Source organism: Barbus barbus (genome assembly GCF_936440315.1).
Source record: "Barbus barbus genome assembly, chromosome: 2".
In the NCBI taxonomy this organism is placed as follows: domain Eukaryota; kingdom Metazoa; phylum Chordata; class Actinopteri; order Cypriniformes; family Cyprinidae; genus Barbus; species Barbus barbus.
Window position 1 is genome coordinate 8,390,316 of NC_136730.1, and position 25,732 is coordinate 8,416,047.

The 25,732-nt window shown below is 38.0% G+C and overlaps 1 protein-coding gene across 3 annotated transcripts in view; it reads left to right on the plus strand.

Annotated features, from left to right (window-relative positions):
- LOC306882056 (dedicator of cytokinesis protein 11) overlaps positions 1–25,732 on the plus strand; it is a 74,251-nt gene that overhangs the window by 29,231 nt on the left and 19,288 nt on the right. For 2 of the 3 annotated variants that reach the window (XM_079436489.1, XM_079436490.1), the window contains exons 31-43: positions 2,080–2,118; positions 4,002–4,183; positions 8,022–8,135; positions 8,745–8,805; positions 8,906–8,994; positions 11,753–11,867; positions 15,875–15,941; positions 16,675–16,722; positions 16,948–17,090; positions 17,956–18,071; positions 18,212–18,349; positions 18,674–18,856; positions 20,836–20,949. In XM_079436489.1, the coding sequence (XP_079292615.1) occupies positions 2,080–2,118; positions 4,002–4,183; positions 8,022–8,135; positions 8,745–8,805; positions 8,906–8,994; positions 11,753–11,867; positions 15,875–15,941; positions 16,675–16,722; positions 16,948–17,090; positions 17,956–18,071; positions 18,212–18,349; positions 18,674–18,856; positions 20,836–20,949 (1,409 nt within the window). The remainder of the gene's footprint in view (positions 1–2,079; positions 2,119–4,001; positions 4,184–8,021; positions 8,136–8,744; positions 8,806–8,905; positions 8,995–11,752; positions 11,868–15,874; positions 15,942–16,674; positions 16,723–16,947; positions 17,091–17,955; positions 18,072–18,211; positions 18,350–18,673; positions 18,857–20,835; positions 20,950–25,732) is intronic. The other variant, XM_079436491.1, reaches the window with a different exon arrangement.

The following is a 25,732-nucleotide window of genomic DNA, read 5'->3' on the forward strand; positions in this document are numbered from 1 at the left end:
AAACAGGCGTGGTCGCCGATCGGCGTACAATATCCAAACAGGGCAAGGCAGAGAGAATAATCCAGGAACACGGGCAGGAATCAAAACACAGGAAAACAATGAGGAAAACTATGAACAGAGAACGCTTTGTAGTGCAGACAGGCTAACAATACTCGGCGGTGAGCAAGAGCAAGTCCCAGGCTTAAGTAGTGAGTGGTGGTGATTGTGAAATGGTGATCAGGTGTGGGTGTGATAATTGAGAACAGCTGTGCGTGATTAGGGAGTGCAATGGATGGTGGGAAATGGAGTCCAATGTGCTTGTGAGTGAAAATAGTCACTGTGGTGAACGGGTGACCTTTAGTGGTGGTTGACCGGGAGAGCATGGATCAGATTCGTGACAAAAACAGTGATATTGTGTAATATTATTAGAAAACAGTTACTTTAAATTGTGTTTTAATGTTTTAAAGGGGTCATATGACGTTGCTAAACAGAACATTATTTTGTGTATTTGGTGTAATGCAATGTGTTATGCAGTTTAAGGTTAAAAAAAACACATTATTTTCCACATACTGTACATTATTGTTGCTCCTCTATGCTCTGCCTTTTTGAAACGCACCGATTTTTACAAAGCTCATCGTTCTGAGAAGCGAGGCGTGCTCTGATTGGCCAGCTATCCAGTGCGTTGTGAATACCTCAGGCGTGAGACAGGAATGTTATGCCCCTTACCATATTGTGATGCCGTGTCCCGGCATGACGAGACGTAAACAATAAAACCCATTATAAACGAGGCATTTGTTGAATCCAGTGGAGACCTAATTGCTGATTATAATGACTTATATTGTATTTTTAGGCGTCACGTTGCATCGCGCCGTGTAAACATTACCATGTCTGCATTTGTGATCGGAGAAAGACAAACAACAAGCACTACTCTACACTGCTCAAAACTCACATTTGAATCGTCAGTGATAAATTCTTTAAATATGAAAACATACTTACAGGCTGTGAGTCAGAAGCACCAGACTGTCCTTGCAAAGTTGGAATTGCCCCACTTTATAGAAACAGCCTTTGTGCAAGCCAGCAGTGTAGGCTACTCTTCCAGGTTCAGGAAATAGTCCTCCGTAAAATGCGCTGCACACACTCTAATATTTGGGTTGAACTGTTCTGGAACAACTTAACCACTGATTTCTAGTTGTGTCCTCTTTTGGAAGCCCAAACAAAGTACTTTCGCTTTCACAACAAAACACAGCATCTCCAGGACATGGCGCCGGCTCCAGCAACAATACTACAGCGAGAATAATAGTTCTGCCTTCTTTCTTTGTGTATACATTTGGGCGGTGTTTTGCAAATCTTCCCACACCGTGACGTAGACATGTGGGGGCGTGTTTGAATGAACCGTTTTAGGAGGGCGTGGACGAGTCTTAACTTTTATAAAGAATATCTCTTTGGTCTTGAGACTTTAGTCTTTGCAACTTTAGGGATCTTATCTATGCATGAACAGCCTGCAACACTCCAAAGAGAAAGGAAAACTTGCAATCGAATCATATGACCCCTTTAAAATGTTATTTATTGCTGTGATGAATTCTCAGCTTCATTACTCCAGTCTTCAGTGTCACATGATCCTTCAGAAATAAGTCTAATATGCTGATGTTCTGCTCGGGAAACATTTCTTATCAATGTCGAAAATAGTTTTGTGTATTATTTTTGTGGAACTCATTATACAATTTTATCAGGATTCTTCAACAGAAAATTCAAATACAGCAGTTATTTAAAACAGAACTCTTGCGCAACAATATAAATGTCTTTGCTGTCACTTTTGATAAATTCAATGCATCCTTACTGGATAAAAGTATTAATTTCTGAAAAAACAAATCATAATTTAAATCACTGAACATGGACAACACTGTAGTGTACTTAATGTATAATTAAACATTTTAAAATCCATTTAAAAAATGAATAAAATAAGTATGTCATATATACTGTGAGCAGTATGCATTAGTGAGCACTATTTCATTTCAAACACAGCCACACACCCTCACAGCTTCACTCCCACCATTGATAATGGCAATCCTGCATGATTGCTTCCTTTATTCATTATTTCAGATTTTATTTCGTATGCGGCGGAGTGTTTCGGTGTCGTAGGTAGGTGATGCCGACCAATGCCGACGCAAACGCACTTCCAGTCGCCAGATAATTGTCCTGATAACCCCACTAATTGCCTTGCTTTTTTCCTGCATCACTCATCAATCACTGTCTAACTGCATTTGACACTTCAGGTTGAGGCCTTTTCTCTTTCTGTCACCAAGCATACTTGCATTGCTCTGATGAAATTCAATGACTAAACGTGTATTGTCAGAGGATTTTTTAGATGATTTTATAAAACAGAAATTAAAAGGGCAGTGTTTTCACACCACCTGAGATGTTTGTTGCTGTAATGAAGCATATCCTGTATTTGTCTGTCTTGTCCTGTCCTCACTTGCCCTTTTTAACTCTGTAATACTACACATTCAGAACGAGTGCGGAAACATCTTGTGTGCATTTGTTGTAATCTGATTATTACTGTTGTTTTACAGGAAAATGTGAGGAAATGCGGCTCTTCTGTTTTCAATTCAGATTACAGGAAATACAAAAGGAATTGTTCGGCCAAAAATGATAATTTTTCAAAACGTTTCATCATTTACTTACCCTCATGTTTGTCCAAAACCAAATAACTTTCTTTTTTGGGTGGAAAAAAAAAAGTATTTCAGTAGCATTTTGTGTTCATTAAGAGTTCAGAGTGACCTAAGCACCAGACGTGACAGAAAACACCTATAGACGTAGATCATATGACAAATACTGCCATTCAAAGGTTTAAGGATTCAAAAGAGGTCTCTTATGTTCACCAAGGTTGCATTTATTTGATCACAGTAATATTTAGAAATATTATTACAATTTAAAGTAACTATTTTCTATTTTAATGTAAAATCTTAAAATGTAATTCATTCATTTTAATGACAAAGCTGAATTTTTAGCATCATTACTCCATGATCCTTCAGTAATCATGCTGATATCTGCTCAAAAAACATTTTTTATGGTTAATGTTGAAAACACTTGTGCGGCTTATCATTTTTGTAGAAACCATGATACATTTTCTTTCATGAATGGAAAATACAAAAGAACAGCCTTGTGTAACATTATAAATGTCTTTACTCTCATATTTGATCAATTTAATATATCCTTGATTAGCAAAAACGTATGTATTTTTTGGATGGTAGTGTATGTTATGTAAGTCTTATGAAGCCATACAGCATCTAAAGACTTAAAATCTTCCTCTTCGCTGAGGCTGAATCATGGAATCAGTGAATTGAATTCTGATTCATTTAGTCCAGTTTAAAAAGAAATGGCTCAGTCAAATGGTATGTTAACTGACCCACGTTTCACTTTGAGAGGATTCTTCAAATATTCCCCTTTTGCATTTCATAGATTGAATAATAGCATCATGCATGTCTAAAGCAACATGAGGGTGAGTAAAAATTGACAGAACTTTCAATTGTATGTGAACAACTACTTGCCATTAGGGGAAAAACTTGTCATCAGGATTTCTGGATTATTGTCAAAGAAGGCTATTTATAATTGCATGATCTGTTTTCAATAAAAAAAAATGCTTCCACTTTAAGCACAAGGTTTTTCTGTCACTCTTAAGTTTCTGTTTCTATCGTTGTTTGATGTGTGGAATGCAGTGAAATCTGCTTTCAGAAAGCATTTGAAAGTTGTCAGCCATCTAGACACTGTCTTTTCATTTGGATGCCTTTCACTATCACAAATGTCAGTGACTTAACACAGGAGCCTTACTTGTTATACCTGTATGTTAAGCACCATTTGTATATATGCAAGTACTGCGTCTTTAGGATGCATGAAATAAAAGTGTTGCTTGTTACTTTTAATAAAAGGCCACACAGATTGCGAAAACATTTATAATACTCTAAATGTAAAAATGAAATATTACTAGTACAGAACATCGCTGACCCTGAAATAATGTGTTTCAGATCAGAGTTTGGAGTACAGCTTGACCGAGGATTACTGCAAAAACCATTTCCTTGTGGGTCTGCTTCTGCGAGAGGTTGCTGATGGACTCCAGGGCTGCCCCGAGATCAGACAGCTGGCTGTAGCTGCACTCAAGAACCTCATGATCAAACACGCCATGGACGACAGATACAATGCTTTTAAGGTACATTACATAGTTGTAGTTGTAGTTGTGCATATGTACAAACATATGCATTGTTTCAGAAAGGACAGGACAATTCCTGTCCCTGCTGCAGCTGCAGCTGAATAGACAGTTGCCATTAACCTTTATCTGCAGAAGACAAATTTCTGTTTTGCATGTGCAAATTTATATAACCATTATCTTAATAACGTTAATGTTAGTCTTTTGTTTTGCACTATTAGTCTATTGGTAGTGTTTGCTAAAGCAAGCATCACTATTAGTATTGCTTATAGGTGTGGTTAGGAATAAATCAATAAATAAATAAACCCATAAAGGGATACTCCACCCAGAAATGAAAAATCTGTCATCACTTACTCACCCTCTTGCCATCGCAGATGTATTGTATATGACTTACTTTCTTCTTCGAACGCAGAGATTTTTTTAGAAGAATAATTTATATCTGAATCCATGTAATGCAAGTGCGTAGGAGCCTCAAAAATAACAAAAAATGAACGCAATGGTAATCCAAATACGACAGTTGATGAAAATGATGCAAAACCATAGGTATGTGTGAGAAAAATGCTATTTTAAACTTTCTAAAACATTTCATCCGTCAGAATATTGTGAAGCATGGTATAAACAAATTGTGAAACTCGCGAGAAGGGATGCTGAAACACATGACGTTACTTTTTGTGAAAGTTTCACGTGGGACGTTTATGTCAAGTGTGAACTTATGACACCTGGCCAAAAGCAATGGTTTAGGGTTTTAAAAGTTCTGCATTTCATTTTATTTTTTTTCACAAACACCTACTATTTTGCGGTATATTTGCTCTCAGAGATGGATTATTAAAAAAAAAAAAACGACAACAAAAAAAGCCGTTTGTGTTCAACAGAAAAAAGAAAATCATATACATCTGAGATGGCATGAGAGTGAATAGTGTACCTTTAACCCGCACATAAACTGACAGACATAAATGATGCCTCAAATCATGCAGCTTGTTGAGGAGAGGCATGCCATTACTTTTCCAACAATTTGCCAGGTTTGTCTGGCAGCAATAAAGCATGCAAAAAAAATCAGATAGACTTGGATTAAAAGTGGGACCTGAGTTCCCTAAAGACCAGAATATCATAGAGACTCATGGATGAACTGCACAGAAATCCCACATTAATAAATTAAATACCACATTTAATTCAAGTAAATATAGTAATATATTAATTAAACTAAGCACCACAAATAATTGTAGTTAAACTTTTCTGTACATCATGCTCAGGGATCCAGGAGATTGAGATGACCCAAATGCATAAGGAGGTCGAAGTTATTGAAATTTGTGGTTTTGCATTTTATCTTTTGTCATTGAGTCATTGTGTGGCTGACAACAATGCAAAGAAATCCTCCAGTTAATGGCTGTACCGTTGTCACCATAATAAATAACTGCTGCACATTGTGTTTGCTTTCATCCCAGACAGACATCTGTCTGTTATGCAAATTCCAGACTCAGTCCAGATCTAAGTTCTTGATTGTTGGCACAGACATGGCTATCGAGCTCCTGCTTCAATCGCATTTCTTGAGAAGCCACTATGATCTGTTTGCTCTAAACAACATTGTGAGTCAGCTACTACTGGCTACTAGCTCTGTTTAAGGCTGGCCGCACACGAGAGGATTTTAAGCCCGATTTTAAAGCCGATTTGTGCCCTCGAATGATCGGGAGGTGTGGCCCGATTCGCGGCTTTTGTCCAAAAATCCTCTATTGTGTGGTGTCATTACGATTACTTATCTGCTCCCGATCGAGACGGCGCGTCACCGAGCTCAAATCGTGAATATCAAACATGTTTGATATTTACGACTCTTCATCGGGCTGCCTCTGACGTGATACCCGCAATAGCCAATGAGAGCGAGCAAGTGTCACTCACCGGATGTTGTGTGCTTCTATAGCTGAAACCTCGCTACTAGCCACTGTCGGTAAACACAATCTGCCGTACCATATGCAGATGCCAACTAAAGCTCTATTATGCAAAAAGGAAGCCATATGTGAACAGGGTCCAGAAGCGCTGTCGTGTCCTGTGGGCCAAGGCTCGTTTAAAATGGACTGTTTCAAAGTGGAAAAGTGTTCTATGGTCAGACGAGTCCAAATTTGACATTTTTGTTGGAAATCACGGACGCTGTGTCCTTCCGGCTAAAGAGGACGGAGACCTTCCAGTATGTCATCAGCGTTCAGTTCAAAAGCCAGCATCTCTAGTGGTATGGAAGCGCATAAGTGCATACGGTATGGGCATCTTGCATGGTTTGGAAGGCATGTATGCTGAAAGATATAAAAAGGTTATAGAGCAACATATGCTCCCCCCAGACGACGTGTATTTCAGGGAAGGCCTTGTGTATTTAAGCAGGACAATGCAAAACCACTTATTACAACAGTATGGCTTCGTAGAAGAAGAGTCCGGGTGCTGAATTGGCCTGCCTGCAGTCCAGATCTTTCACCTATAGAGAACATTTGGCGCATCATTATGCGAAAAATACATCAAAGACGACCACAAACTTTTCAGAACCTGGAAACCCATATGAGGCAAGAATGGGACCAAATTTCAACACCAAAACTCCAAAAACTCATAACCTCAATGCCCAGACGTATTCAAATTATTTTGAAAAAAAGAGATGCTACACCATGGTAAACCTGCCCCTGTCCCAACTATTTTGAGACCTGTAGCAGGCATCAAATTTGAAATGAGCTCATTTTATGCATAAAATTGTAAAAATTCTCAGTTTAAACATTTGTTATGTCATCTATGTTCTATTGTGCATAAAATATTGGCTCAGGTGATTTGAAATTATTTTAGTTTTCATTTTATTCAAATTTAAAAACGTCCCAACATTTCCGGAATTTGGGTTGTAGTTGTTCATTTTCTGAGGGATCCAGGAGACTCAGTCCGCCTGGGGTTCTATATTCTGATTCTGTATGAAACATGCTTAACTGTATGAACAACATCACAAAAACGACAAAAATGCTGTTCATTTTCTAAAAACATATGGGACAGGTCATTCCAAGAATATTTCATATGTCTTAGACGTTTAGCCTTTAGTCTAGTTCTGTTTAAGTGGTACTTGCTATGGCCAAGGTTAGGGATTTTAATATAGTTCTACAACCATTTTATCCCTTTGTTCCAAATGCTATTCCTTTAATTGAACAGACTAGTGTTATTTGCCATATAAGTTAGAGAATATATATATATAGAGAAAAGTGTTAATTTTGGTATTATTTGTATACCATTATTTTTGAATTAGCTTTTATTTTTTATATTTATTTTATTTGCTTTTGACATTATTATTATTAATATATTTTTAATTAGATTTTTTTTCTAATTTTTCATTTTAGTATATTTAGTAATTCAACTTAAATGCAGTTAAGTTCTCCAGTTAGTTCCCAAGCAACATTTAATTTAAGAATTTTAAGGTAAATTTATTTGTTCTAATATTTATATTTTGCTTTATTCCAGCTTTATTTGAGTTGACAAAAATATTTTTAATAGTTTTTATATGGTTAACCGTAACAACACTGATAGAGACTTATTTTGACTTGGACTGGTATGCAACCACCCACAACAGCCTGTCAACCATTTAGCTATGACCACATTAAGTTTTTAATATTTTTGTGTAATATAACAATGTTATTGCTTGAATTATTGTGTATTGTAGCATTTTTCCTGCATGTTTGTTTATGCATTATTAAAATCATGGAAGCATAAATGAAATATGCACAGTAAAACGAACACTAATGTAAAGTCTTTTTTGGCTGCAGTCAATGGCTAGTGACCGTTCTTTCTTCTACGGTGTTTCATAATCATTCATTTTTCTTTCATCTCATGTCAGAATCAGCAGGCCCGCATCTGTCTGCTGTACCTGCCACTCTTTGAGCTGCTCTACCAGAACCTGAGTCATATGAACAGCCTGGGGCAACTCTGCAGAAATGGCCTCGGCCTCATGGTAAACATGCATTTCTCTCTTATCTACGATCTACAATGACTCAGTCTTCATCTGTTTTGTGCAATCAATATTTTATGAAATGCATATTGTTTAATCAAAATTTAAATTCCATTGAAACTTCTCAAATGTCAGTCCAAAAAGATAAGACAAATTAGAGACATTTAAAAAATATTAACAGGCTTTAGTTGATATTTCATTATCTTAACAGAAACAGACTGTGGAGTGGAAAACAACTCTCATTCGACCCTCAAATTTCCATCTAATACCTTTGAAATGGATATTTTGCACAATATTATTTTTAGTTGTACAGAATTAGAAGTATAATCTGAATCAGTCAAAAATTTTTTAATAAAAATACACATGCTTTTTTGTAACTGATGGACCAGTTGTTTTCCTTGTTTTACCTGTATTCTTCTGACAGCATTGCGTGTTGATTGTGGGTGTGTGTACGTTGTTTCAGTATTTACTGATTCGGTTTACTTTTGCACTGTTGTAACTGGAGACATGAGAGTGCTATATTTAAATGCAATGTCCTAGTGCAAATGTTAACCTTCCAAGATCTTGATCAGCAGTCAGATAAGCACTTCCTGTTTTCCCATGCTCCTTTAGTACCGGGATGATTTGTCAGTGGACAGCCGCAGAAGTAGCACAATAGTTGATAAGGAACCTAGTGAGTATCAAAGTTTTTTGCCAACGGATGTTATAAGTAACACACACACACACACACAGTACAGTATGTGTACATTTGTCTGTGTTTGTGTGTTTCACAGCTGGTGTCATCACCCAGAATGGACACGTTAGGAAAGGAGAGTCCAGAGGCTCTATGTATGGAGATCCTGGCACTCCAGACATCAATGAGGTGAAACGGAGACAGCCATGATTTCACTACAGGTGGCCAGTGTTGGGGAACGTTATTTTTAAAAGTAACATGTTACAATGTTGTGTTACTAAATACAACAAAAAATAACTATGTATTATATTACATTGCTATTTTTTATAGAAATTAACACAGTGGAATACTTGTCCTCACTCTTTATATATACACTACCGTTCAAAAATGTATATATTTATTTAACAAGAATGCATTAAAGTGACAAAGATTTCTGTTTCAAATAAATGCTGTTCTTTTGAACTTCATCAAAAACATATCACAGTTTTCACAAATATGTTAATGTTAAAACTGTTTTCAACAGTGGTGATAATAAGAAATGTTTCTTGAGTGCCAAATCAGCCAATTAAAATGATTTCTGAAGGACCTTGTGACCCTGAAGACTGGAGTAATGATGCTGAGAATTCATCTTTGCCGTTTCAGGATTAAAGTAGATTTTAAAATATATTAATGAAAACAGCTATTTTAAATTTGTATTAATTTAAAAATATTACTGTTTTTACTGTATTTTTGATTAAATAAATGCAGCTTTGGTGAGCGCTAAAACATCTTGCGCAGGTCAGGGCTTACCACAAGAAGACCAGTTACTGTTGCTATGGCACTACCCACTCAGTAAAACTGGATAACACTGGGAAACGTACCCTTTCCACTTGGAACAGGAACGGGAAGCCCATCCTTCCCGAAGGAGGTACAAAAGCACTTACACATGAACAACCGTTTAGGTGCATATGGAAGATTAGAGGTGATTGTAGCCTCTTGGACAATGGCAGAAAGTCTGCCAGGGAAACACGGGCTCTGAGGCTATACCGTGGAATTACACATATGGGATCCATAGGTCTCTACATATGGAACTCAGCCCTCCACTGGTTCTCATGGATTCATTGAGTGAGGGCCTGGCGCTGGACGTTCCTCTACGTCTGGTTGCCGAGGGGATGGAGGAGCACGACAGGGTCTATAGTATGGACTCTCTGGAGCGGTTCTAGCAAGCCGACCCAAAACCGGAGCCTCTCAGTGCTTCTAGCCTTTGAGGTGAGAACACAGGAGGAAACTGGCTCCACACGAAGGCTATAGAATCTGGCGAACGTGTTGGGGGTCGCCCAGCCCACAGTGCTACAAATATCTGCCAGCGAGGCGCCGCGAGCCAACGCCCAGGAGGATGCAACACTTCTAGTAGAGTGAGCTCTCAACCTGAACGGGCAGGGAACACCCTGTGCCTGATAAGCCAGGGTGATGGCACAGGAGCATTCAAGAACCGCAACTTGTCAGCCTTCCCCACAGGCTGTATAATCACTGCCGGTCACGGCCAACGAGTACCTACAGGCCTGGGAGGGAAGCGACGGATTGCCCCGCCAGGTGGCAGAGGTATTTGGACACAATTGCATCGCAACCGACCGTTCCACCGGCGGGATCACCATATACCCCCGTCGAGGGTGGTGAGGGAGGATGAGCCACTGGGGCGGTTTCAGGCAGTGAAAGGTGCCGTCCACGACCCAGTGAGCTCATCATGCGCCTCCGGAAAGAGCCACAGCCATATCACCCTGCAGCCCAAGACTGGTTGCCCACTGAAGCTAAGCAGGGTTGAGCCTGGTCAGTACCTGGATGGGAGACCTCCGGTGAAAACTAGGTTGCTGTTGGAAGAGGTGTTAGTGAGGCCAGCAGGGGGTGCTCACCCTGTGGTCTGTGTGGGTCCTAACGCCCCGGTATAGTGACGGGGACACTATACTGTCAAAAAGCACCGTCTTTCGGATGAGACGTTAAACCGAGGTCCTGACTCTCTGTGGTCATTAAAAATCCCATGGCACTTCTCGTAAAGAGTAGGGGTGTAACCCTGGTGTCCTGGCCAAATTCCCTCTACTGGCCCTTGTCTATCATGGCCTCCTAATAATCCCTATACACTTGATTGGCTCTATGACTCTCTCCTCTCCACCTGTAGCTGGTGTGTGGTGAGCGCACTGGTGCCGTTGTACTGTGGCTGCCGTCGCATCATCCAAGTGGATGCTGTACACTGGTGGTGGTTGAGGAGAGACCCCCCCACATGATTGTAAAGCGCTTTGGGTGTACAGCAATACACAAAGCGCTATATAAATGCATCATTTATTCATTCATTCATTCATTCAAAGAAAGGCAATGGGGTGGGGCCCTGAGAACCAGCACGAGTCACCCCGAGAAACCAATCGTACAACCTCGAGGGTTTGGGACGCAGTGGAGGTTTTCACTCGAGCCCGACCCTCTCGGTGGCCCGGGCAAGCATAGCCACCCTTTGCAGGAAACGGAGCCTGGTCCGCAACTCCGCAACGGTCATTTTACCAAAATGGGGGCATGACTCGTCCACGAAGGCCGCCTCAGCGTGTTAACTGCCCAGACATGAGAGGCAGCGATCGTGACTATCACCCAGTGCCAGGTAATGACCGCATCCAGAAACGGGCGGATGGAAAGGCATCTTTAAAAATATGCGTCTTTTCAAAAGACGTTACACCCGTGAATGCGCTTTTAGAATTCGCTCTTTTAGTGTGCTGAAGCACACAGGGGATATGGCCACCTGCAACACAAACGGGGTAGTGCAGCTTATGTCAACTTATGTCTTTATCATTTAAATTTTACAAGTAATGCATTACTCATTAAATGTAAAAAAAAATTTTTTTACGTTTCCCCAACATTGCAGGTTACCTTATTAAACATCACACAAATTATGCATAATTTTTAAAAAATTTTCACCATTTCTGCTCAGTTACACAGGCGCGGTTCCACTATGAGCAATGTACCCGGCGCTGGCCGTTTGGGGAAGTATGAGATCAGAGGGCTGCTCCTGTGTTTCCTGCATATTGTAAGAACTTTGTCAGATGGTAAGCACACTTTGTTATCATCATAAATCAGAATTATAGTCACCATTGTAGCCTTACTTTCAGATCAGCTTTAATCCTATAGCCACAGGCTCTCTTCTCCAACATTACTATTGTTCATACTTTGGGTTAGAGCAGTGGTTCTCAAACTTTTTACACCGAATACCACCTCAGAAAATATTTGGCTTTCCAAGTACCACCATTATGACCAACATTAAAATGCAGTAGCACTATGCACAGTAAAAAAAACAAACAAAAAAAAACAAGCCAGTTTTATTCCTAATAAGAATATTTATTATTGTCTGCCTCTTAAAACATTGTAAATACACAGTTTGGACATTAACACTGCGCTGTGCTTCCAGGTAAATAAAAAACGTAATTATTAAATTAAAATATATTATACCTAAAAGTGAAATAAAAACTGTACTGTACTTAAATGTTAAAGAAACTGTACTTAAAGATTAAATGAAAATGTATCGTACTTAACATTTAAGTACACTAACTTTTTAAAGTTTTTATTTAACTTTTAAGTAGCTTCAATACATTTTCATTTCATCTTTATTTACGTACAGTACAGTTTTTATTTAACTTTTAAATAAAGTACTTGATTAAAAAAAAAATTAACACAGGCTGTATATGTAGCTGCAAGTAACAAAAATCAGGTCACGTGTCCACCAAAGCCAGCTGAAAATGCCCAGCCGAGGGCAGCGTATTTTAGTTTTTTCAGTTGAGACGCTGTGGTTGCTATGATATGGAATATCCGCTGAAATAATTTGGCAGACACATCGCGAATGAAAGCATTAGTTTTCAAAACAATATTATGGCACTCCAGCGATTCCATCTTGTAAAGACATAAATACTCGGAGACCAGCAATATTAACTTCTCCATTGTTGTTCAGTCATAGTACAAGCAGGGTGTGATGGTATTAGTCCCGCCCCTCCTCCACTGTGATTGGTTAGCTGACTAAAAAGTGACAGTGATGAGCGTTAAGCTTTACCCAAAGTTGAACATTCTTCAATTCTTCAACTCTCGGCACCAAGAAAAAAACAACCGAGTGCTCAGCATGAAAAAGATGCTCCCATTTAAAACAATTAAAAAAATTTGCTAGCCTCGGGGGGGAAAAAAAACGCTTTGGTGGACACGCTGCCTAATTTATATTTAATTCAGAGATTCCTCTGAATACCACCAGAGAAAGCTCACGTACCACTAGTGGTAAGACCACGTACCACTCACACTTTGAGAACCACTGGATTAGAGGTTTTTCAAAACTACTTGCAACCACCAAGAATTTTCTTTGCAACCAGCCAGGCAACCAACTAATGCCCTAGAAACCACCCAGAATGACTTGGCAACCAGCCAGGGACCCAAAAGCGATGCCATAGACACCACTTATGGCTCGTTTCCACCGAGCGGTATGGTTCGGTGCAGTACGGTACAGTAAGCAATTATGTCCACTTCCATTGTCAGAAGTTTTGAATGGTACCAAATTAATGAACCGTACTGTACCACTTTTTTGGTACCCTTCCGTTGGGGTACCTAGCACAGCAAAGGGTACCAAAAGGGTGGAGCTAAACTCACTGTAGAATGTTGATTGGTTGACTAGAATCGTCACTTTTGCGTGATACAAGGGGATAAAGCTTCTCCTTCACTCGTTCCGCTCTGCTGTCCAATTTGCTATGCCGATTTCGGAGCTCCAAGCGATGACCGCGCACTCAGTGCTCATGTATCCGCCTAGAGCAGCCTTAGCTCAGCTAGTCCTTCCGACATTTGCCGATGGCTCTGATGTCTCTGTAGTGATTAAACATGAGAGACAATTAATTTTATGTATATTTAACAGGCATTCGTGGTCTCATGAATCTATTATTTGTTCCTGGTCATATCGTTTTGGCTGAGCACAAAGTTATGTTTAAACTTATATATTTATTTTGAACTTTACCATAGTACAGCGCTGACTTTGTAGCATACGTTTGACTGAATTGTCTGCTTTTGTCTTTATTTCCTCTTATATAAGCCTCTTATACTTTGTACTTATACTTTTATAATGGCTATTTTGTTCATTAAAACTCACGTTTAACAAAGAGGTAGAGTTGTGCATATTGTCGCGCTTTAGCGTCGATCACTACATACACCACGTCTATCAAGCACGGGTACTGGAAACGCAAGCTGGATCAGGGTGTTCGATCCCGAATCGTACTATACTGTACTGTACTGACCCTTACTGCTCATTGGAAGTGAGCCATTAGACACCAGAGACAAGAAGCACACGATCAACCACTCATGGCATTGGGACATACAAGCACAAATCACGTTTTCACATTCACACTGTCACCTTTATTTATACAGCGCTTTATACAATACAGATCATTTCAAATTCACATATAAAGCATATTTTAAATAATACTTTGCTGTGACGAAGTTTACCAGCTCTGCTTGAATGAAAAATAAATCTGCATACTGAATATGCAGCACAGGCAGATTGTGAGTTGGGGTGACAGCTGTTGTTGATCTTTAAATGACGAGTGTTTAAATTCTGTGGAAATCTGTTGAACATTCGTTGGGAGTTCTTGACAGGTATCACTTTAAACGATGGTTTATCGACTCTGCTGTTGGTTTTCCCAGCACCACACATTTTAGACAACAGCTTGCCGGCTCATTTGTAGAGTGATCTTGATTGCGTGTTTCAGATAAAATATGAAGCAGGAGTGAGAAACTCTCATTTTAACACTCATAGAAAACCTGAAATTGTGATTTTACATTTTAGAAATTTCCACTGAATGCATTTTATTTCCTTTGCGCTTAAGAAGCACTTAGAGCATTGCAAGACCACAAACATTATTAGTGCTCGTTTTTTGAGGTTCTTATCAGAGACATTTGTACAGTATAAGAATAATCATTTAAATCTGCCAAAACGAAAACCAATCTGATCAGTAATCTATTAAAGGGGTAGTTCACCCAAAAATGAAATTTATCCCATGATTTATTCACCCTCAAGCCATGCAAGGTGTATATGACTTTTTTCTTTCAGACTCATAGGAGTTATATTAAAAAATATGTATCCTTGCTCTTCCAAGCTTTATAATGGCAGTGAATGGGGTTTAAGATTTTGAAGTCCAATAAAAGTATGTCTATGCTCTGCATGGCTCCGGGGGTTAACAAATCACTTCCGAAATATTTTGATTCATTTTTGTGAGAAAAAGATTTATATTTAAAACTTTATAAACGGTAATTTCTAGCTTCTGCTAACTGTCGTATGCCTGTTCATGAGAGAGTGGCGTTCCAGCGGATGACGTAGGCGAACACTGTGACGAAGGTGGAAGTGACGAATGCAGAAGCGCAGTGGAGAGAGCAAAACAAAACACTGGTCATGAATTAGAAGTATAAAACAAAGGATTTGTAAATGAAAGAGTCAGATGATTTCACTATGAACCAAGAGGAGGCTTGTTTTCCTTTGCTGTGAACAAAACTTGGTTCTTTCGAGACTAGCATATTCTCAATGGTGCTTACACTACGTCTTGCGTCATGCGCTGGAACGCCACTCTCTTGTGTGTACAGCAGTTATCGGAAGCTAGAGATTACGGTTTATAAAGTTTTTAATATGCATGTTTTTCTTACAAAAATGCATCAAATCACTTCAGAAGGCCTTTATTAACCCCCTGGAGCATTGTGGCACACTTTTGATGGATGTATACACTTTTATTGGACTTCAAAATCTTAAACCCCATTCATTGCCATTATAAAGCTTGAAAGACACAGGATATTTTATTAATATAACTCCGATTTGTCTGAAAGAAGAAAGTCATATACACCTATGATGGTTTGAGGGTGAGTAAATCATAATTTTCATTTTTCAAGAACGAATAATTTTCTTTTTTTTTCGTTTGTCAAGAACGAACCCTGTGTGGATTGGTTGTCTGTCCTGAAATTATTGAGAATGTCGCTGTGAACAGGAAGAGTTGAGCTATATTGCATTAATGCTTCTGTTTGTATGTTACTCAATGTCTTCCTGTAGATACTCTCATGGCCTACTGGTCTAAAGTCAATCCACAAGACATCATGAACTTCCTCAGTCTGCTCGAGTGAGTGACATAATAAGTTTTCCATGAGGTGTTGTACTTGTCTGACCAGTGCTGATCTAATTATTCATGAGTATTTAAATCTTGTGTAACTACACAGAGATGTAAAACACTGAAAAGTCTTGTATGCTCCCCGAGGCTGCATTTATTTGAACAAAAATTGGTTACATTAGTACAATTTAAAATAACTATTTTGTATTTTAATATGTTTTAAAATGTAATTTATTCCTGTGATGCAAAGCTGAATTTTCAGCATCATTACTCCAGTCTTCAGTGTCACATGATCCTTCAGAAATCAGCCTAATATGCTGATTTGCTGCTCAAGAAACATTTCTTCTCATTATCAATGCTGAAAACAGTTGTGCTGCTTAATATTTTTGTGTATACCCATTTTTCATGATTCCTTTAATAAATAGAATGTTTAAGAGAACAGCATGTATTTGAAAGATATAAAGATAAAAGTCTTTGCTGTCTCTTGATTAAATGAATGCACATTTGAATAGCATAGCACACAATGTTGCTTTAAAAATTATGTTCTGAATCATGACAAAATGTGAAATCCAGCTTGTGTTGCTTTAAGAAACTGCACACTTGAGGAATGTTTCAGGTCTTAATCTGGGTTTCCGACCCTGAAAATTGGAGAAAAATCTAAAAGTTTGTTGCCAGAAAGTAAATCATGACCCTAATCTTTATTTGGCTTTCTATCACATAATGTACTAATTTTCTCTGTCTGTAGGATCTGCATAGTCCAGTTCCGCTATGTGGGCAAGCGAAACATCAGCCGGTATGCTTGATAGAGACTCAACAACGACAACACGTTTCCCATTTGAGAATTAACCACATTCAGATCACTCATATTTACATGAACCACAACTGTGACACGCTGCCTGCTATCATGCCATCAAAAGCCAGATCTTTACATTTCATTATCCCTGTGCTTTCAAATAAGCATTGGTATCAAGATTAGCATTGTTGTGGACAAACGGCTTTGTTTGTGTGCGTTGTTTAGAAGCCAGGAACCCTGGGTGTCGAAACTCTTCTCATCTGAGAGGAAGTCTCAAACAATGCCGGTGCTGCGAGGTCGAGGAAGCCTAATGCAAGCAAAGCTGCAGCAGTTCAGCACTATGGACACCTCATTAACCCTGAACATGGGTAATTGTTGTACTCCTGTTATTTTATTCCCTTCGTTTTGTGAAAAATTGCATTATGCTACATGATTTTCATGGCGCTTCTGATTCTATAATAATATATTATGCTATACTACAAAACGAAATGTACCATATTGTAATGCAATGAACAAAATGAAACTAAAAAACTTTTTATATATCATAACAAAATGGTATGTAATGTAACAACTTAATTTACCTTCAAACTTTAAATTCCATCGTCACAAGTCAGCTGATAATCTTGCATTTTTTTTTTTTTAAATGGCAGTTTGTAGTTCACCAGAGCTGCATTTATTTGATTAATATAGTGAAATATTATTATTATTTTTTAAATGTATATTTTAAAATGTAATTTATTCGAGAAATCAGTCTAATATGCTAATTTGGTGTTCAAGAAACATTTGTTTTTATTAATATTTTCAGTGTTGAAAGCTGTTCTGGTGCTTAATATTTTATTGAAATCGTGCTTAATATTTTTTCAGGATTCTTTGATGAGAGAGCTAAAAAAATATATTTATTTGAAATGGAAATATTTTGTAACATTATAAATGTTACTTTTGATGAATTTAATGCATCCTTAAAAAAACAAAAATTGCTGGCCCCTAACATTTCAACGGTAGTGTATAACAAGTTAGTTTGAACATCAAAAAATGACACACAACAGCTTTACGTTTGCTTTACCATATAGTCCTTAATTTCTTGACCGTAGCTGTAATTAATTTGTATTCTTAAATCTAGTCTTATGACTATGATATTAACAAGAAACGTTTTTAGAAACTTTTTGAGTAAAGTCAATTGTTTGTACGTTGCATTGTAATATTAACATGCATTTGTCTAATCTTGTATTTCAGCTGGAGGTTCCACAGAAGCAGAGATCAACCATCAGTCTCTGCTTGAGGGGAACATGTCGACAGAGTCCTGCCTTACCGTGCTGGATGTCCTCTCACTCTTCTCTCAGAGCTTCAAGGTAATCACCAACACTTAAAGAAGAGGGAGAAACCTGCAGTTATTCTTATCATAGTGTTCATAATGAAGCAAAAGGTTTACTTGCGGTTGGACAGGTTGATTCTTCCACAAACTGATAATGTAATTAATGGATCTTGACAGAATCAGCTGCTGGACAGTGATGGTCACAATGCTCTGATGACGAAGGTCTTTGACACGTACCTCACTTTACTGAAAGTCGGACAATCAGAAACCGCAATCAAACACATCTTTGCCTCTCTGCGAGCCTTTATCATCAAGGTGAGATCAACATATTTCTTTTACCAAAGGAATAGCTCCCTTAGAAAATAATTATTTACTCACCATCATGTGGTTCCCAACCCAAACGTTAATGCAATTGGTGCAGCTTTATTATTTTATTATCTTTTAAAACATTTTTAGCATACAGGTTTGGAACGAAGGATAATGTTGAGTGATTAATGGAAGTAGTTTTTGTTTGGGGTAAACTACAGGTTTAAAAAATGGCCACGACCTTCAAATGCAACAACATAAGATGTTTTCGAGATGTTTCAGAATGTCCTACTCGAACATTAATTTGTTTGTGTCTCCATCTATATAATTTAGTTCCAGGTTCCCCTTTTTAAGGGCCGTGTAACTCTGTGTGGTTCGCTGTGCTATGAAGTTTTGAAGTGCTGTATGTCTAAACTAAGTGTCCTACGTGGGGAAGCATCTGCCCTTCTATACTTACTCATGAGGAACAATTTTGAGTACACCAAGAGGAAAAGCTTCCTGCGCATGCATTTACAGGTTTGTAATAACAATTTCATACAAACAATCTCTATTTGATTAACTACCTAATTAATTCACTTGTTTGAACTTTAGCTAACTCTCTCATGTCTTAAGGCATCTGCATAATTTCTACGCAATGCAAAGCAACAGCTTTACTTTTCAGTTGCACCCTCGTAAATGAAAACAAATTGTTAGTATTTTTTGCATTCACACTGAATTCACAATGCTTGTAGACCTATCTTCTATACCTAATAAACTGTCTTTTTTGGTTGCACTTTCAATCCGTGAAACCTAATGTGCTGTATGAGGGCGTTCCTTTAGCTATTATTATTATTATAGAGTTTAGGCCTCGAGGGCTTTTAGTAAATGAACTCACTTTTCACACTCGCTTTAATTTGTCTTATTACAGTGTCCAACAGTAAATATAAGGGTACATTTATACAGCAGTGACGTACGTTTTCTTGTAAATGGATGACCAAAACGTACAAAAAGCCTTCCATTTTTAGTTAAACCGGTGTCATGCAAGCACTCCCTAAAGCATCACGAAAAAACCTTGAACATACAGTGTCATTTCCACCACATCTCACATAATGTGTTAAAAATTTGATTAAATTAAAATTTTTGATAAATTTAATAGCGTTAATCACAGTCCTGGACTCCTGGATTGGATAAATCACAATTAATCACAAATTTTAAATACTAGGATTTACCTGTAAATGAAAGAAAGGAATACATGACAAACTAGTTTACTGAAACAGAACCTTTCACATCTCCGCCAGGTATGAGACAGAATCATTATTATACTTTGTTTTAATTCAGCCATTATCAGCCTTTATACTGGCAATAAAACGTGTACCAAGCCACATCGCTTCAATCCCAGTACAGATTTACCCAACTATTATCAAAAGTATTTCTAAATAAATACAAAACATTTTTTGCGACCTTACATGAAGTATTGAAGAATTGGACCTGTTCTGCAGGTGCATTAGACCTAACATTAGCATCATGCTACATAAGACAATTTATGAGATTAATAGTACACTTTTACTCAGAACTCACTTTAAACCACCATCGAATGTTTGTAATAACTTCCTTTTGTGATCACATGTGTATATATATAAGCTACACTTTGGGGGGCCGCAGTACATTATAAAAGTAGCCCAAAAAAACACAACCCACGGCTCTGTAATTTTTCCAGCGACTGTATTTTCAAAATAGCCCAATTGTGCAGGAAAACCACGACCCTGGCAACACTGGTTCACTGTACCCTTATCACATATGAGTATACATATCTCTCGTGCACTGTCTCCTCTCTCTCTCTCTCTCTCTCCGCGTTCGCTTCACTTTTGTCTAGCCCGGCGCCTCATAAGCACACAATCCCTGCATCCCAATGTGCATACTATCCACCCTATCTGTCCTAAATAGAATTGAAAATTACTAATATCACACAGAATTTAGGATGGATAGTGTGCACACTGGGAGGCAGGCAATGATTACCTTCCATGCTGCGATGACGGCAAGAATTTGGGGTCAAACCTTATCAAACAATTAATTTGCGTTAAAATATTAACGCGTTAAAATTTTTAGATTAATCACATGCGTTAATGTTGACAGCCCTAGTTTAACTGCATCCTGTGATGGAAATTACATTTTAGACATCTGTGACATAAAATGGCTTACTCCTTTGTCTTGCCAAAGTAAATTTCATTGCTGGCAGTTTATGTCTCTACACACAATTAAATTATATTTTCATACTGGCTGTATTATTTTGCATAATACATTTGCATAAATCTCAGCTTAATGGACAATAAAAATATTATGTTCACATATTAGATTTACCTTAATTTATCTTTATTTTCTTCACTCTTCTTTTCTCAAATCTCAAGCATGAATTTCACTGACAATTTTGTCCCCTTGGTAAACAAGTACACTAACTTGTACCTGTTCTTGTGTGACCCAAGAATGTATATTTTGTGTGTTTCCTCTCTGACCATTAGATCATCATCGCTGTGAGCCAGCTTATCGCTGATGTGGCGCTAACCGGCAGCTCACGTTTCCAGGAGTCACTTTCCATCATCAACAACTTTGCCAACAGTGATAAAGCCATGAAGGTGCAGTAAAAAATCCAAGCTGGAATCTGCAGTCTATTTTTTTTTTTTTTTTCAAACTACCTTATAAATTATTTTCATTAAGGGGCTGTTTATGGGTGGTAAATATCCCCAAAACACTTTGAAAGCCATTACAAAACAAAGCATCTTTTTCATTTATTTATACATGTAACACATTTGCGCCATCCAGAACTTCAGGTGTATTGACCTGATTGACATGATGTATTATCCTTGCCATGGATTTATATTTTTATAAAAAATAAATGGCCTGTTAGTATTAATACCAAAATCCTTGGGTTTCATTTTATAGTAAATAGAGTTAAGGTTTATTTATACAGCACAAAGTACTCACTGGCACACGACCAATAGGGATGACGTGCATTTTGAAGTAATCGTTCCTCAAAGTCACACAGCCTGTTAGAGGCTATAAATACTATTAAAGTGAAAGAATTAACCTGCACCAGTCTACAGATGTGATTCGTCAAACTATTTGTGCAACCGCTGTGGGCTGTGCTTTCGCTTAGGTTGAGTCTCTTCAGCTTCAGTCACGCCACATGATTGCGTGCATGACAGCAGCAACTCTGCATTTGTTGCTCTTAGCAATAAATAAATTATGGCTATAAATGCTGGTTATTTTGAAGTCAGTATGCAAAGTTCTTAACATTCCACACACAAATCATAATTGTGTCGTGTGAACAACAGCATTCCCATACATAAAGTTGTGTTCAGTAGCTGTAAATCTGTTATGCAAAGTCTAATGTAAAGATTAAAATAAACCTTTTAGGATTTTGAAAAGTAAAAACTTTTTTTAAACATTTAAACATTCTGCACTATTTATAAGATAATAAAATACAGTTCTTTTATCTGAAAATTTTTGTACTGTATAAATACACAGTGTATTTAAAAAAGGAGGGGGGGGGGTTAAACAGAAAAATTTTAAATGGCACTTCATGCCCGAAAGGTTGCCAACCCCTGGATATAGTATGACTAAAATGACATGATCAGAGTTGTTTATCTCTTTATCAGTTCTAGTTCTTTATCATATGACGTTGCTAAAAAGAACATTATTTGGTGTAATGCGGTTTAAGGTTAAAAAAACACATTATTTTCCACATACTGTACATTATTGTTGCTCCTCCATGCCTCGCCTTTGTGAAACACGTCGATTTTTACAAAGCTCATTGTTCTGAGAAGTGAGGCGTGCTCTGATTGGCCAGCTATCATTGTGATTGGCCGAATGCCTCAAGCGTGAGATGGAACTGTTATTCCCCCTTACCGTATTGTGATGCCGTGTCCTGTACGACGATGGCACGAGGTATTTGTTGCAACGAGGTATTTGTTGCATCCAGTGGGGACATAATAAGTGATTATAATGACTTATACTGTCTTTTTATGTTCAAACATTACCATGTCTGCATTTGTGATCAGAGAAATGTCAAACAAGCACTACTCTACACAGCTCAAAACTCACATTTGAATCGTAAGTGGCAAATTCTTTAAATAAGAAAATGTACTTACAGGCTGTGAGTCAGAAGCGCCAGGCTGTCCTTGCAAAGTTGGAATTGCCGCACTTTATAGAAACAGCCTTTGTGCAAGCCAGCATTTTAAGCTAACGTTACTCTTCCAGTTTCAGGAAATAGTCCTCCGTAAAATGCGCTGCACACACTCTGATATTTGGGTTGAACTGTTCTGGAACAGTGTTGTAAGTACAACGTAACCACGGATTTCTAGTTGTGTCCTCTTTTGGAAGCCCAAACAAAGTACTTTCACTTTACCAACTTCTAAAAACAAATGTATAGTTGTCTTTGTGAAGAAATATGTAGCTTTGGAGCTGCTGCGATGATGCTATAGAAACGCTTCCAGTGTGACTTCTCTTGTAAAGTCTGCAGTGACTATGTAGTTACGCTGAGGTGAAGCTCAAGCTTGCGGCGTGAAACTGTGTAAGAGTCAAGCATTTCAGAGAGCTGCTTAATAAATGGCAGATGTCATGTTCTGAAAACAGAAGAGAAAATACTTTCAAAGTAATTACAAAAAACTACAACCCCGCACCATTGTCACACCTCTTTTTAAAAACAAAGCCATTCACACACAAAGAACACATTGTTAAGCTCCAAAAACAGCAAAATGCAGTGGTCTTGAGAGACCTTCAACGGGCTAGACAAAAGACACTTCCAGAATAAACATTTCCTGATCATTTACTCACCCCCATGTCATTCAAGGTGTCTTTTTTAATTCTTTATTTTATTAAACATTTTAGATTTATAACTATTTACAGCAGAGCAAATTATAATGATAATAGACTAAATATTAGACTTAACAACAATAAAGGTTGTATGCTAGAAAAGTAAAACTGATCAAAATGATAGTAGCTGGATGACGAATACATCTCAGGAAAGAATGTCTTTCTTTTTCATTCGAAAAGAAATTAATGTTTTTGAGGAGAACATTTTTCTCCATATAGTGGACTTCAGTAGCAGCCAATGGGTCCAAAGTACAGTTTCAACGCAGCTTGATATGGGTCTTACTTAGCGAAACGGTCAGTGATTTAAATATAAAAATTTTATATACTTTTTAACCACAAATGTTTATCTTGCACTAGTTCGACCTCGCGCATTACGTAGTTACGTTGGAAAGGTCACGTGTGATGTAAGCGGAAGTTCCGACCCAGTATTTACAAAGCGAACGTGCAAAGAAATTCAAACACCCTTTACCAAAAAAAAGGTAAAACAACGATGTGAGATTATTTTGAAGTTGGAAGAGAAAATAAGATGTACCGTGCTAACCATGTGAAACCTTTCCAACGTGATTATGAAATGTGTGGAATCATGCATGCAGGTCACAGAGCTAGTGCAAGATGAGCAATTGTGGCTAAAAAGTGTGTAAATTTTTTTAGAAAATGATTGATTGTTTCACTCGATAAGACCCTTATTCCTTGGCTGGGATTGTGTAGAGCCCTTTGAAGCTGCACTGAAACTGCAATTTGGACCTTCAACCCATAGGCCCCCATTGAAGTCCACTATATGGAGAAAAATCCTGGAATGTTTTCCTCAAAAACCTTAAAGGGGTGTTGTTGTTTTTTAAGGCTTGATTGTGTTTATGGGGTGCAGTCTAACATGTTAATGCTTTGTTTAAAAAAAACAACACAATTTTTCACATAATTTAACCTCCCTCATGCGCAATATGAGGAACAGTATTAAGAACCGTTGCTTTAGAGCATTTATTTTGAAACGTGAATACAATAGAATCGTTAGAAGACAGAATCTTGATTCATATATGAATAGATTTTTTCGCGCATCCTTAGTTTTGACGGCATGGAAACAACTCTTCCTCTTCTCTAAAGCAGCGCAACCATAGACTGTTAAAAAAAAAAAATGATGGATGATGCTTCTCCACTTCCTTCCACTATAGAAAAATGAAGCCAAAGCATCTCAGTATGGCCGCTGCCATCTTGAGTAAATGACAATATTTGGAGCCAGAATCTGTGCAGTAGTGTCATGAGGTGGAGCTGCGGTATCAAAGTCCCACCCGAACTCCCACAGACTCAATCACAAGATCACAATCACGACACCACACCCTGTTTTTATAGCATCAAATAACTAACTAAAATCAAACTTATTCGAAAAATGAACACTTCAACATAAATCAGCACGATAAGAACAACCTCAAATGACGGAAACCATCTTTGGGAAAAATGTATTTGAAGGTTAATTTGATTATTTAGTTTGTCTCACGTCCCATTAAATTACATGGAGAGGGCAGGGTTTATGACTTGTACAGCAGCCAGTCACCTGGGGGTGATCGAGAAGCTTTGGTTTCACTTTCAGGACACTTGTGGCATGCTTGAGTGCAACATGGCCTCGCCCCCTTTGTTGCATGTTCCCGGGGGCGGGGTTTATCAGGGTTTGTGATGTCACAAAGCCAGGAAGTAACTCGTTGTAGTCCCTACCAGACGTATTTGTAGGCGTTAAACTGCCATAATTTTAAAAGACAATGGGTCTCATTCACTAAACATGCGTACGCACAAATTTTTGCGTGAAATGTGCGTACGGACGTTTTCACGAATAAATCCTGATTCATCAAAAACTTTCGTTTTTATATATATGTGTGCCCTGGCGCCGGCTCTGGCGCACAGATATGTTTGCTGAGAGTGATGAATGGCTGTTCAGTTGCTTTTAAATAACACATTTTTTCTGGCTTCCACCTCACGTTCATTATCGTTAAAGTTATTTTTCTTTGTCTTTTGTTTCGATGCCATAATTGTCTTTCTCTAGATGAGTGTCGCTTTGCGGAAAGCCCTTATATGGAGCTGGTTTGGGCGTGTATTATGCTAATCACTAACCTTGTGCACGCGGGCGCTCCTTTAGAAGACTCCAGATTCACTAACAGAAGAACGAGTTTAAGAACAAGCTCATGTGCGTACGCACGTGTTGTGAATTAGGCGGAAAGTTTTCTTGAGAAGTTCAAATGTGCGTATAAACACGAAAAACGTACGCACTTATTAGTGAATGAGACCCAATATTTCCGTTTGCACTGAACTTTCATCGTCGTAACAAACAGCAACATTACACACTAACTAAAGTTTTAAAAAGTGAAATCCTTAATTTCTTTTCAACTGAAGATGAAAATACATGAAATTCTTGGAAGACATAAATTATTAGGAAACTTTGGAAGTGAACTCATCGTTTAAAATAATATGATACAGTCTTCATGACTGCACATGCAAGTCATTCTTGTGAGATGTAGAAAAAGCTGCAAAACATGGTGTCAAAAATATTTGCATAGACCA